Source organism: Diaphorina citri, unplaced genomic scaffold, assembly GCF_000475195.1.
Source record: "Diaphorina citri unplaced genomic scaffold, Diaci psyllid genome assembly version 1.1 scaffold1061, whole genome shotgun sequence".
Lineage (NCBI taxonomy): Eukaryota > Metazoa > Arthropoda > Insecta > Hemiptera > Psyllidae > Diaphorina > Diaphorina citri.
This window is the reverse complement of record NW_007378490.1, coordinates 77,726-92,066: the sequence shown is the minus strand read 5'-3', so window position 1 is coordinate 92,066 and position 14,341 is coordinate 77,726. Positions and strand designations below refer to the sequence as shown.

Genomic DNA, 14,341 nt, shown 5'->3' with positions numbered 1-14,341 from the left:
GAGGCGTCATACACAGGTAAAAATTATAGTAGACATACAAATAATAAGGAAATAGTAGTTGGCATTAGCGTTCATTGAGATAATACAAGGAAAAACAGTTAAAAGTAAACAAATTTAGAAATGCCTCTATCAGATGGTTATTTTCCGCTAAAAGTTTGAAAGCGTGAAATTTGACAAAAGTGAAAAGATTAAAATTCCCTTAACATAAATACTTAATTTGATAATGCCTCTATCAGATAGTTATTTTCCGCTAAAAGTTTGAAAGCGTGAAATTTGACAAAAGTGAAAAGATTAAAATTCCCTTAACATAAATATTTAATTTGATAAAAACCCGTCTTATCGAACTTGTAAGATCGCAATCATTACCAGTCATTGACGATAAAGTTGTTGAAAAAGAAGAAAACCTACAAGCTCCTGTAAAACTTTAATATCAAGAACCATGTTACCTAAACAACAGCAACATTAATGTAAACAGTCTACGAACATGATAGCATGCTGTTACACGAGGATACCACCGTGTTAAATCCACTATACTTAAATCACATGATATGCTTAAAATTAATATTAATGTTCCTAATAATCCAATTGATGCTACAAGTACAAAGTTCCTATATCTGAATCCTAATGATATAAAAAGTATGTAATTTGAGGATGGATTGATATAATTAAATAAATTACATACCATTATAGATCTTTAAAAAGATGTTATTTATCAGAAATTATAAGTCTTTCAGCATTTGATATCTCAAAGTTTGTGTTTGCTTTCTCGGCCAAATTTTTCGACGGAAAAAAAATGTGTTTGTCCTGTTTTGAATAATATTTTTTCATGTCTCAAAAACCTACTTGTAAAACTTCGTTTGTTAAAAGTAAAAAATGCAAACATTAATGATGAACATTTTAAAAACTTTTCATCCAACGTTTCATGCAGTAAAATATAATCCAATTGATGCTACAAGTACAAAGTTCCTATATCTGAATCCTAATGATATAAAAAGTATGTAATTTGAGGATGGATTGATATATTTAAATAAATTACATACCATTATAGATAAAAGATGTTATTTATCAGAAATTATAAGTCTTTGAGCATTTGATATCTCAAAGTTTAACAATTAGGTCTGTTATTCTTATTCATATCTCGAAAATTACTAGCTCTTTTTTAGCGTTTCAAATGATAATGTTCATTGTTTTCGGATTGGGTAAAAAAAAAGTGCGAAGTTCAAGTTAATTGCATTATGTAATATTGAAAATTAGAATTCAACATATGTAAATTGCATTTAGAAATAAGAAAAATATTCTTCAAAATTACTAGCTCTTTTTTAGCGTTTCAAATGATAATGTTCATTGTTTTCGGATTGGGTAAAAAAAAAGTGCGAAGTTCAAGTTAATCGCATTGTGTAATATTGAAAATTAGAATTTAACATAAATTGCATTTAAAAATAAGAAAAATATTCTTTAAACTGCGAAAGGAAGACAGGATAGGAGAAAGCCAGCCGTTCCGAGAACGAACATTATCCCATCAGGATAAAATCCGCCCCGGGCGTGTGGTCGCCTGAAAAACCAAACCTATGAAACCGATAGAGATCCTCTATCTATATTACCTATAGTATCTCTAACTTTTTCATTCTTGGAATGGCTGTGGGGACACAAATTAAAACGCATTGGAACTTTTCCAATAGATCAATGAAGTTGATCATTACGCCAATGTTTTTAGCGATGGGGGCTATTGCAAGTAAAAAAGTAATTTTTCTACATAGTACTTATAGATATGCGCAAAAAACATTGAACTGAACAATAAAGAAATGAGATCATTTATCTTTTACTAGTAAAGCCAAATTAGAAAGGAATTTTTTTGACAAATCGGAAGTTCCAAAGGAAATCACACTTGAAGATTTTCTACCAACAATGGCTACGATGCCAGTAAACGCTTCAAAAGTTCCACAATATTGGTGTCGACGTTCATATAAAACCCGTCCTGACTTCATAAAAAGCCTCGCGGCGCATTAAAAGTAAATGTACTGGAAAGTCATAAAAAATGTTGGGAAAAAATTAGCCAAACATGAGTTGTAGAAATCTTCCCGGGAGCATGAGAGGCAAGTAGGGGGTGAAAATATTATAAAACTGTTTTTAAGAGCAAAGATGTTGCTTCCGACCAAATTAGTATTCAAAGCCTCATTATTAAATATTGTGAAAGTAAATAAATTATTATATTTTTATTTAAATAGGTTTTCACAAAAAATGTCAGGCAAAAAAATGATTTTTTCTACTTAAAGGACTTATTTAAGAATACTTTCAAGTTTGTTGAAATTGTGTGCAGTAAGACATTTTTGAATATTGGTTTCTTTCCTGACCATCTATCTTTTCCGATTGATTTCACTAAAGCCTCATTATTAAATATTGTGAAAGTAAATAAATTATTATATTTTTATTTAAATAGGTTTTCACAAAAAATGTCAGGCAAAAAAATAATTTTTTCTACTTAAAGGACTTATTTAAGAATACTTCCAAGTTTGTTGAAATTGTGTGCAGTAAGACATTTTTGAATATTGGTTTCTTTCCTGACCATCTATCTTTTCCGATTGATTTCACTAAATTGATCCTAATGGTAGACACTTATGATGCAGCATTATAGGAAGTAAAAGGTTGTTTATTTCTTTTGGGTAAAAAACTTGCAACCAAGCAAATCTCATAGTGTCCACAAATCATATTTCTTTAATCTTTTATTGATATTTATTAAAGTGGGCCAACATTTAAATGAACGCAATGCCAAGGCTACTTAAAATTTGAAACAAACACAAATAGTTAGGTAGCTACAATATTGAAACCCTCTACAATTTTTGTACGAATGAAAAATGAACATGTGAGAAAAAATTCGTAACGGCTTATTAATATTGTTTTTAGAATCTAATTAATAATATAGATAATATTGAGAATTATTGATTTGATAAGTATGAAGTCCTTGTTATACGTTTAATGAAAACTCTGAATTTCCTTTAGTAGGAAAATATAACGTTAAAGACATCCGAATTATTTCAACTTTAATTTCAACACACACACATTAATCAGTTCTACCGCAAAATTTACTATAAATATTTGCGAATTATGTTTGTCAAAATTAAAGGTGAATCAAATGGATGAATAAAGCATTTACCTTCTGGGGTCTTGTATTCAATTGTCCCAGTATGATCTTTAAATTCAGAATTTAAATCCATATCAAGATTAATGATTTGATTATAAGTTTTGAAATGATTACAAGGACTTTTTACGTAGATATAGGGATGAAAGTTGAATGTTGTTACATATTTGCCGTATTTACTGGAAAGAGGAAAAAAGGTCTCAAACGTTTTTGATTTTAATTTGTACCAAAAATGGATTTGATTTAATGGATCTGAAAAGTTCACTTTTTTCCTGATACATATTCAAATTGGATTTACTTCCTTTTTAAGGACGGCTTAAAAATTCGTCCGCACACTCACAAAGAAAAGTCTAAGACCCCCATTTCAATGTAGTGTAATGTACTGTCTTGGCGTTGCCGAACGATTGTCTTGCTTGATAAAAACCATACGGTTTACAGAATCGCATTAGGTATTCCCTCTTTTACACACATAATCGCTTAATTTGTGTAAAAAGAAAGTAAGTACTAGAACTACTAGATTAGCATTATTAGCAGTTAGCACCTAGTGCTGATATTTGAGCGACTAGTGATCAGTAAGTTGAAATGATAGATCAAACAAAGAATCAAAATTGCTAAATATTAGCAGACAAAAATCAAAAATTTTCTTTGGGAAAGGAAAGAAAAGTACTTAAAATCAAAAGGACTGACTTTCTTGAGATATTCAACAAACTGATTTCTACTACTTACATAGTATCAATGTTACAAAATTTCGTCTCCAGAACGGAAATAGTTGAATTTGGAGGTTATAAGAAGAGCGTGTGAAAACTTTAAGGTCCATTAGCAGTCTAATTGATTAATTGAATCTGCAGTTTTATTATGCAGAAATATTATGACGCAACAACTTCTCTTGAGCTCCCCCCCCCTTCCTAGTCTCAGGCCCGATGGTAATAATCCTTTCCCTGGGGTGGTCTTGTCCACCAATCCAAATTTTTTAAACTTCTTCTGTATGATTTTTACCAAACTCGGAAAACATATCCATTCGAATACGACAGCAAAAATACCCAAGGTATACAATCCCATCCATAAATACCTAGCTGATTAATCCCCATCCCTAATAGTTACATTAAGTACCTAAGTCATCCATCACAAAGCTGACACAAAGAAAAAGAAATAAAGACAGGATATTTTTTTGTAATAATAATTATTTATAGGACATTATGTATATTTTTTATATATATTTGTCATTTTTTATATATTTTCTATTTTGTACACTGTTTTGTTGATGCAATTTTATGTAACAAAAAAGTAAAAGAACAGAGAAAATCGATAAAGGGGTTTCAATATTTTTCAAGAGTGAAAATTTCAGGTGAATTTTAAAAATGAGCAAAAAATAAATAACAAAAGTCTCTCTTAGAATTCGTCCTTAATGATTTGAACAAAAATGCACACCGATCGAGAAAAAGCAACTATTCCTGAACAAAATGTTGATATTACTTTTCCATCTATACTCATCAAAACGACACACCAAGTAATGATTAATATTAGGAACAGTAAAACATGTCTTTGAAAACAGATACTGTCAACAGAGGGCCCTTTAAAGGGCAGCATATTGCCAAAAATAAGTCAAGAATAGATCAACTTTAAGAGAGTCGTGTAGGTAATTTTCGACAATATTGCACTTACCTACACGTACAAGTTACAAGTCTGTACATATACACAACTATACAAGGCAAGACTGTACACACATATTACAAGTACTCGTACTCACACGAGCTATTGGCACTGGGGGGGTGACTACTTGCAGCTGAGAAAGCACTGCTGGAGGCCAGAGGGCCTGGGGCTGAACACTACATATGTGTCAGCGGCATACCCTCTGGAGGATGCCCGGCCTGCTGCTGGTACATCGCTTGTAGCCTGGCCTGCTCTTGCTGCTCAGGAAGATACATGGAGATCATATGGCGGAGGTCACCTGCATTAGGAGGTGCTCCATTAGGACTGGAATATTCACGTTTCACTAGGTGTAGATCCGTACTATTTGGTGGAAGGCCGTTTGGACTACCGTATTCCCGCTTGACGAGATGTAATCCTGTAGGGGGTCCTGAGCCTGGGGTGGGTGTGAGGATGCCTCCCCCCGACGAGGGGGACACTGGTTCTGACTTGACACTAGATCCACTAGGACTATGTGAGCTAGGCTGCATGGAATGGTACGGGGATCCTGCCCCAGGCAATGTCGTGGCAGTCGTGTACATGCCATAGGACGAGCCGTTCATGTAGCTGTTGAGTGAAGTAGAACTAGGGTGCATACCAGTCATATCATACCGAGGGTAACCAGAGCTCATATGTGTGGTGTAGGCCGAATGTTGTTGATAGGTCGCAGGATCCATCATGTAACCATTAGGCATATAACCGTTAGGCATTTGGTACATGGACTCCCGGGCTGCAGAGTTCTGCTGGGCTGAGGTTGTCACAGAAGAGCTATTTCTTGTCACGTCATTGCTTGAACTAGTGTTTTGAATAAGGTTACCGCTACCTAGGGGATATTTATCTTTCTTGAGCAAAGTTTTAGTCTTCCTTCTCGGTCTATATTTGTAGTCGGGATGTTCCTTCATATGCACAGCGCGTAGTCTTTTAGCTTCATCTATGAATGGCCTCTTGGCTTGTTCATTTAACAACTTCCATTCAGCACCTAGTCGTTTTGAAATTTCAGAATTATGCATTTTGGGATTATCTTGTGCCATTTTTCTTCGCTGTCCCCTCGACCATACCATGAATGCATTCATCGGTCGTTTTACTCTATCTATGGCATTTTGATTTTTACTATTTGTACTATTGTTATTGTTATTTGTGTTGTGAGAGGGGTGGAGGGGATTGGACATTGGGTTATGTGTCACGTGGGGTCCTATGTTCTGGTGGTGCACCACAGAGGATGGTGACTGGGACAGGGACATCATATTGCTATGGACCATACTACCATAGGATGAGAGGTGATGGTGAGGCGGTATGTGACCACCTTTCAGATCCGTTTCCATCGTCAACATGTCGGACCGATCTTCTATTGACGTATACAGCTTGAAGGAAAGTTATCACACAGTTATGCCTAAGTACTATCACTGATTTGGTGTATAAAACACCTGGGTTAGATATCCAAACTACACATTAGATATTGTAGCACTAGATACACTGGCGGCACAAAATCACGTCTTTATGTTAGCATAATGAAAATTTCAATTAAATATTCGGAAAAGGTTTAAGAGATACGTATAAGAGTAGGTACTACTTTATAGAAAAAAATAATAGTTTAAATGTTAAAAAATATTTCGTCGAAAAAGCTCATAAGAAAATTTTATGGCAAATTTATTTCAATGTAATTTTCGTGTTAAAGAAAATGAGAAAAAAGTTATTGGATCAAAATGCTAATAAAACAACAGCTAAAGTTTTAGGAAAAATTGTTATTAACTTGATATTTTAAAATTAATCAGCATTTAGCAAAAAAATCAAAAGGGGTGATTAGGTCACTGTTTACAGGTACGCAGGGTACTCAGCCATAAAAACTCCACGACTCCTTGGGTCTCAATCTCAAATCTATTTTTAATTGCACAAAACCCAGGTACCAAACTGTCCATACCCAAGTACTCGGAACTGGTGGATGTCTAGGGAGACTGTCATCCCTTGTGACATAACTGACGCCTCGGTAAGACACAATTCCAGTCATTGTCAAAGCATTCGCACTCGCGACCCGAACGGACGATGACTTTTCAAAGAAATCCGGCTACCAAATCTAACGACATTGGTGTCGTAAAAAATCATAACTATCGGCTGGGGTGTTTCGGGTCGGCTCTCACAGAGATCAAGAACTAGGTCAAAAACCTTTGAGCGCGGATAGTCATCTACCTGACTGGACTCAAGACTTTTCTTTTCATCTATTTATATTTTTACTATGTATTTTAATTGTTGTCTACAGGGTGAGACATTAATCAAAAGTATCTAAAAGTATCTAAATTAAAGTGGCGTTTTAAAATCAAGTGAAATTTCATTTGAGTTATACTTATTTATATTTTGAGGCCTATTTCACGAAAGGACTTCTCACCGTAAAATTCACATTTCTCACTCTTGCGCTTCAAAAATTGGCAAACGGTGCGGTGTTTTTTCACCGCGAGATATCGCTGAATGGACCTCTGGGATTATTATTGATCAAGTTCATATCCATGTATCCAACAACACGAGGCGGCGTTATATTCAGAATCCATAGTCGACGACCGTCGATCGATGTGGATCGACGATTTGACGGCCAGTCAAAAATGTGTGGATACACCTTAAGAACACTAATCAATAGGTAATCATCTTTAAGATAAATCACCCACCTGTAGCAAGTTAACTTCAACACGTCTCTCAATCACCCTGTCTATATCGTGAGGAGATCTACTTGACTGTCAGAAACGCGTACCTGACTCACTGACTAGTGCCTATATTTAGAGTTGAAAAGTCGTGAGAACCCATTTGATGCCGCCAATCTAGAAACCGTTGAGTCAGGGAGTCAAACCAAATATAGCCTCTGAGAAGTCTGAGGTGATTTAGGGAGTCAAACCGAATCCAAATATAGCATCTGAAAGATTCGAGGTATCTGGAAGAGAACACAACAATATTATCTCGTGAGGAATTTCAAGTACCTAGGTACTGTGTCTGTCTGCTACGGTAGTAAAACGGCTTGGTAAACGGGACAGTGTGGGTTCAAATCCCGACAAAGTAAATAAATAAAATCTAATATGCTTCGATTATTATTTGATTTAGATATCCTTTTAAAGAAAAGTTACCCATAGGTCGGTCAGGTTTACCTGGACAGGCATAATAAGTTAATAAGCCTGTTATGAAAAACTATCTTGCAAAACTTGTCGTGAGTGCCCGGTCTTAGCCGGATATTCTCATTTCCTTCTGCATTTCCAACTAGGAAAAATTATCTCTCAAATTCAAACCAGGACTCTCTCCCTTTCCTTCGTCTATTTTTTCCCTCCCCTCCCGTTTTGACAAGCCGGGTTCAGCAACTCCAAATCCAGGAACAAAAGGACACACTGCAGTTGACTTTTTGATTTCCCAACATGCCTCCCGCTCTAACGTTCATTTAATGAAGTGGTGGTTTCAATATTTATCCCTATAGGGCGTTACGGAGAAAAGTCGAGAGAGGAAGGCGAGAAAATATCTGTGAATTTCGATAATTAAAAAAAAAGTAGAGAACACATATCTAACATACGAACATATAGCTAGACATCGCGTGACTTCAACTGACTCTGAAGAGCGGCTCCATACATCTCTAATCTGTGAGTGTGCCTCTGGGGTGAGAGAAGGCTCGCATGTTACACACCTATTTAATTCAATTATCAGAGGGAAAAACATCACAAGGTCGAAGAAATGTAAGTTGATCATGCAATCCATCAGAAACATCTAATAACCCGACACCGCCGCGAACCGTTCACAGAAGCCAAGTCGCGAGAGCCTAACGATAATGATTATAATCACAGTTTTGTTTTATAAGGATTTTTAGACCGTAAAAGCAACAATAAAATTGTAAGTCACTATAACTTCTGAATTGATTTTGGTACAACTGTTACCTTATGTAAGGATACAAGCCGAACGTGGAAATAAGAAGGTACCTAGAAGGAAAAGCTTGGGAATGTTAAAAAATAAATAACTTTAAAGTTACCAGATATAGATAACTCATTGAAAACACAAAGTTGATAAAGTCACACTAATACAAATATCAGCAACACCTAAACTTACATCAGGGTTTATATAAAGGTGAGAAAAACTTACCAATAGGTACATGGTTTCACATTGTAATCCAAGAACAGAACGATATGAGGCTGAGGAGTTCATTTCAGTTGGCAGTAATCTCTTTACTCGCCTAATCATAGGAATCCAGCATTGTACCCCCGCAGCTCTGCAATAATTACACGGCCCCCCTACCAATGAAAACCGCATGGAATGTACACATTATTATTACTATTAGGTAGTATGGGAGCCATTCTGCGCCCTACCGGCCCACAGAAGTACTCTTCAAGATGCATAAATATCTCAAATTATTTCATCTAGTGGGATTTCAGATTTCGTTTTGAGGTTTTTCGAGATAACGTTGTATACTCGTTTGATGTAAGGCTGGCAGTTTCTTGGACAAACAGTTCCTTTTAAACCAATCACTTGTTTTCAAAAGCTGTTCAGTTTTGGATGTTGGTTGGGTAGTTCTTTTCCTTGAGCCAAATATACCTTGGACAACCATCATTATTACGAGTTCTATATCACCAAAATTGTCCAACGACTCTAAAATCTCAAAATTGTAGACTGAGGAACCAGAAGATACCTTCAGATTTCGTTTTGAGGTTTTTCGAGATAACGTTGTATACTCGTTTGATGTAAGGCTGGCAGTTTCTTGGACAAACAGTTCCTTTTGAACCAATAATTTGTTTTCAAAAGCTGTTCAGTTTTGGATGTTGGTTGGGTAGTTCACTTGCTTGAGCCAAATATACCTTGGACAACCATCATTATTACGAGTTCTATGATCTCGACCATATCGTTATTCAACAATCCTACGCCACCGGCATCTGATAAATGCCAATCAATTGCGCTATCAAAAAGGAAAGACTATCAGTTCAGGGTGTCGCTAGGGCCACTAGATCCTGCCTAAAGCTATCTCGACCATATCGTTATTCAACAATCCTACGCCACCGGCATCTGATAAATGCCAATCAATTGCGCTATCAAAAAGGAAAGACTATCGTGTGACGCTGCTTTTTCCGGGTCCCCCACTCAAGTAATGTGAGGACTCATCACTGAGGACCTGATTGAGCCAACGAGGGCCCTGTACAGATCTACCTGCCTCGGTGGTGTAGTGGTTAACACGCTCGCCTGGTAAACAGGAGGGCGTGGGTTCAATCCCACTCGAGGTATAGAATTTTATCCTCAATATAATTTGAGTATTTGACTACAGTAATAGTATTAGCCTACTGCTGATTTCATTGTTAATGCTTGACTGATAATAAAAACATGAATGGAAATAGGAATGAATGAATCTGCTTCTGGAGTTATCTTCTTTTTTTTTACTATACTATTGTGATGCACAATAATCTCGTTTACTATATTGTAGTAATTGTTCATTATTATTATTATTGTTGTTGCTATTGAACATGCGATGATCTATTGATATTTGCATGACAAGTGCGCCTAGTCTTATTGAATTTGTTAATTGTTTGAAGTTGAAAAGTCGTGAGAACCCATTTGATGCCGCCAATCTAGAAACCGTTGAGTCAGGGAGTCAAACCAAATATAGCCTCTGAGAAGTCTGAGGTGATTTAGGGAGTCAAACCGAATCCAAATATAGCATCTGAAAGATTCGAGGAATCTGGAAGTACTTAGTTTGATGGTATTTTGGTACTTTAACATCTTGCTCTACTTGGAATACCAAATAGTACTTTACATAATCAGCATACACTGGAAACAAGCAAAAATTGTAACGATTTCCAGGAATCTAATGTATGGAGATTTGTACTTGACAAGAAAGATGAGAAGTTAGTGATGTTAAAGAAACTCTTGCACTACTTAAAAATATTAAGAATAAGATAAGCAACACGTGACAAAAGTTATTGAAGAAGCAGCAGCAGCAGTAGTAGCAGAGACTTTTATATAAAAAAGAAAATGATGAAAAGCAAAGATGAAGAAGAATAATATCGACAAGTAATTGTTTGTTGTTGTTTAGCTCTTTCTGTTTGTTCCCTTCTATATAATATTCAAAATGTCAATACTTCTTTTCTTTCACTTGTTTCTTTGTCGATATTATTCTTCTTCTTCATCTTTGCTTTTCATCATTTTCTTTTTTATATAAAAGTCTCTGCTACTGCTGCTGCTTCTTCAATAACTTTTGTCACGTGTTGCTTATCTTAATCTTTTTAAGTAGTGCAAGAGTTTCTTTAACACTAACTTCTCATCTTTCTTGTCAAGTACAAATCTCCATTAGATACATTAGATTCCTGGAAATCGCAACAATTTTTGCTTGTTTCCAGTGAATGCTGATTATGTAAAGTACTATTTGGTATTCCAAGTAGAGCAAGATGTTAAAGTACCAAAATACCATCAAACTAAGTATACACTATACATGGATAGTTGGATACATCTACATCGGCATCGTACTTTATATAAAAGTCTCTGCTACTGCTGCTGCTTCTTCAATAACTTTTGTCACGTGTTGCTTATCTTAATCTTTTTAAGTAGTGCAAGAAATTCTTTAACACTAACTTCTCATCTTTCTTGTCAAGTACAAATCTCCATACATTAGATTCCTGGAAATCGCAACAATTTTTGCTTGTTTCCAGTGTATGCTGATTATGTAAAGTATACTATTTGGTATTCCAAGTAGAGCAAGATGTTAAAGTACCAAAATACCATCAAACTAAGTAAGTATACACTATACATGGATAGTTGGATACATCTACATCGGCATCGTACATATTTACAAGTGGCCCAACATTATATGACCAAATACTAAATATTGCACGATAGGCATCGTACATATTTGCAAGTGGCCCAACATTATATGACCAAATACTAAATATTGCACGATGATCAATAACAACTTTCAATCCTAAATCACACTAGATTTCCGACTCTTGGATGCGGATTACATCTCACTGCTTCAAATATTTGATGTGATGTTAAGAAAATAATTATATACCCCCAAAAAACAACATACGAACACATATTTTCGGGTCGGCTCTCACAGAGATCAAGAACTAGGTCAAAAACCTTTGAGCGCGGATAGTCATCTACCTGACTGGACTCAAGACTTTTTTTATCTATTTATATTTTTACTATGTATTTTAATTGTTGTATACAGGGTGAGATATTAATCAAAATAATCTAAACTTCTAAAGTGGTGTTTTACAATCAAGTAAAATTTCATTTGAGTTATACTTATTTATATTTTGAGGCCTATTTCACGAAAGGACTTCTCACCGTGAAATTCACATTTTTCACTCTTTGCGCATCAAAAATTGGCAGACGGTGCGGTTTTTTTTCACCGCGAGATATCGTTTCACATTTTCAGTACTGTGCGCATCAAAAATTGGCAAACAGTGCGGTGTTTTTTCACCACGAGATATCGTTGAATGGACCTCTGGGATTATTATTGATCAAGTTCATATCCATGTATCCAACAACAGGAGGCGGCGTTATATTCAGAATCCATAGTCGACGACCGTCGATCGATGTGGATCGACGATTCGACGGCCGATCAAATATGTGTGGACACACCTTAAGAACACTAATCAATAGGTAATCACCTTTAAGATTAAATCACCCATTTGTAGCAAGTTAACTTCAACAGTCCATGTATCCAACAACACGAGGCGGCGTTATATTCAGAATCCATAGTCGACGACCGTCGATCGATGTGGATCGACGATTTGACGGCCGATCAAATATGTGTGGACACACCTTAAGAACACTAATCAATAGGTAATCATCTTTAAGATTAAATCACCCACCTGTAGCAAGTTAACTTCAACACGTCTCTCAATCACCCTGTCTATCGTGAGGAGATCTACTTGACTGTCAGAAACGCGTACCTGACTCACTGACTAGTGCCTATATTTAGAAGTTGAAAAGTCGTGAGAACCCATTTGATGCCGCCAATCTAGAAACCGTTGAGTCAGGGAGTCAAACCAAATATAGCCTCTGAGAAGAGAAGTCTGAGGTGATTTAGGGAGTCAAACCGAATCCAAATATAGCACCTGAAAGATTCGAGGTATCTGGAAGAGAACAATATTATCTCGTGAGGAATTTCAAGTACCTACTGTGTCTGTCTGCTACGGTAGTAAAACGGCTTGGTAAACGGGACAGTGTGGGTTCAAATCCCGACAAAGTAGATAAATAAATAAAATCTAATATGCTTTGATTATTATTTGATTTATGTCTGCTACGGTAGTAAAACGGCTTGGTAAACGGGACAGTGTGGGTTCAAATCCCGACAAAGTAAATAAATAAAATCTAATATGCTTTGATTATTATTTGATTTGGATATCCTTTTAAAGAAAAGTTACCCATAGGTCGGGCACTCACGTCAGGTTTACCTGGACAGGCATAATAAGCCTGTTATGAAAAACTATCTTGCAAAACCTGTCGTGAGTGACCGGTCTTAGCCGGATATTCTCATTTTCTTCTGCATTTCCAACTAGGAAAAATTATCCCTCAAATTCAAACCAGGACTCTCTCCCTTTCCTTCGCCTATTTTTTCCCTCCCCTCCCGTTTTGACAAGTCGGGTTCAGCAACTCCAAATCCAGGAACAATAGGACACACTGCAGTTGACTTTTTGATTTCCCAACGTGCCTCCCGCTCTAACGTTCATTTAATGAAGTGGTGGTTTCAATATTTATCCTTATAGGGCGTTACGGAGAAAAGTCAAGAGAGGAAGGCGAGAAAATATCTGTGAATTTCGATAATTAAAAAAAAAAGTAGAAAGGACACACTGCAGTTGACTTTTTGATTTCCCAACGTGCCTCCCGCTCTAACGTTCATTTAATGAAGTGGTGGTTTCAATATTTATTCTTATAGGGCGTTACGGAGAAAAGTCGAGAGAGGAAGGCGAGAAAATATCTGTGAATTTCGATAATTAAAAAAAAAGTAGAAAAAAATCCTGCCAGAAATTCGTAAGAAGGGGGTCAACCCCTGACATGAGGGGCGGTTTGACATGGTCCCTGGTGACATTTCCCGGTGCGTTCCCGGTTTGCTCTCCCTCAATATTAGTGATTGAAGGGTTGCTCTCGGCAATAGCAATGGGGGTAGATCTCGTTGGAAGTTGGAACAAGAGAAGCACTGATTGCGAAATTAGATGATGGGGAGGTTGATTTGATTTCTGCATTCCATGGGATGATTTTCGCACTCTCAAGGTCTCAAGAATGTCTTCCTTGAGCCTATGAATGCTCACACTTTCGCCAAGCCTATGAATAAAGGCATGTATATATTTGAGTTCTGACTCTGAGTAATTCAAAAGTATCATATGAAAGGTACTCAGTATCTTGATCTTTATCAGCGGTTTAAGATGTTTACTTTCTATTACTATAGTTATTAAGTAACAAATGTTACCAAAATTTCTCAGCTCTTCCTGGTTCTGTAACGCTCAACAAACAGCTATAACTCCCACAGAACTAATGTCGAGTGCACACGAGAAAAACTTGTGCTAGTCCAAG

The 14,341-nt window shown here is 36.2% G+C and overlaps 1 protein-coding gene across 1 annotated transcript; it reads right to left on the bottom strand.

Moving 5' to 3' along the window:
* Positions 1–4,760: 4,760 nt before the first annotated feature.
* On the bottom strand, positions 4,761–6,587 carry LOC103513993 (transcription factor Sox-2). Its single transcript, XM_008478857.3, has one exon. The coding sequence runs from the start codon at positions 6,151–6,153 to the stop codon at positions 4,963–4,965; it is 1,191 nt and encodes a 396-aa protein (XP_008477079.1). The 5' UTR covers positions 6,154–6,587; the 3' UTR covers positions 4,761–4,962.
* Positions 6,588–14,341: the final 7,754 nt, after the last annotated feature.

Coding starts and splice junctions, on each gene's coding strand:
- LOC103513993 (XM_008478857.3), bottom strand. CDS start 6,153: ATGTTGACGATGGAAACGGATCTGAAAGGTGGTCACATACCGCCTCAC.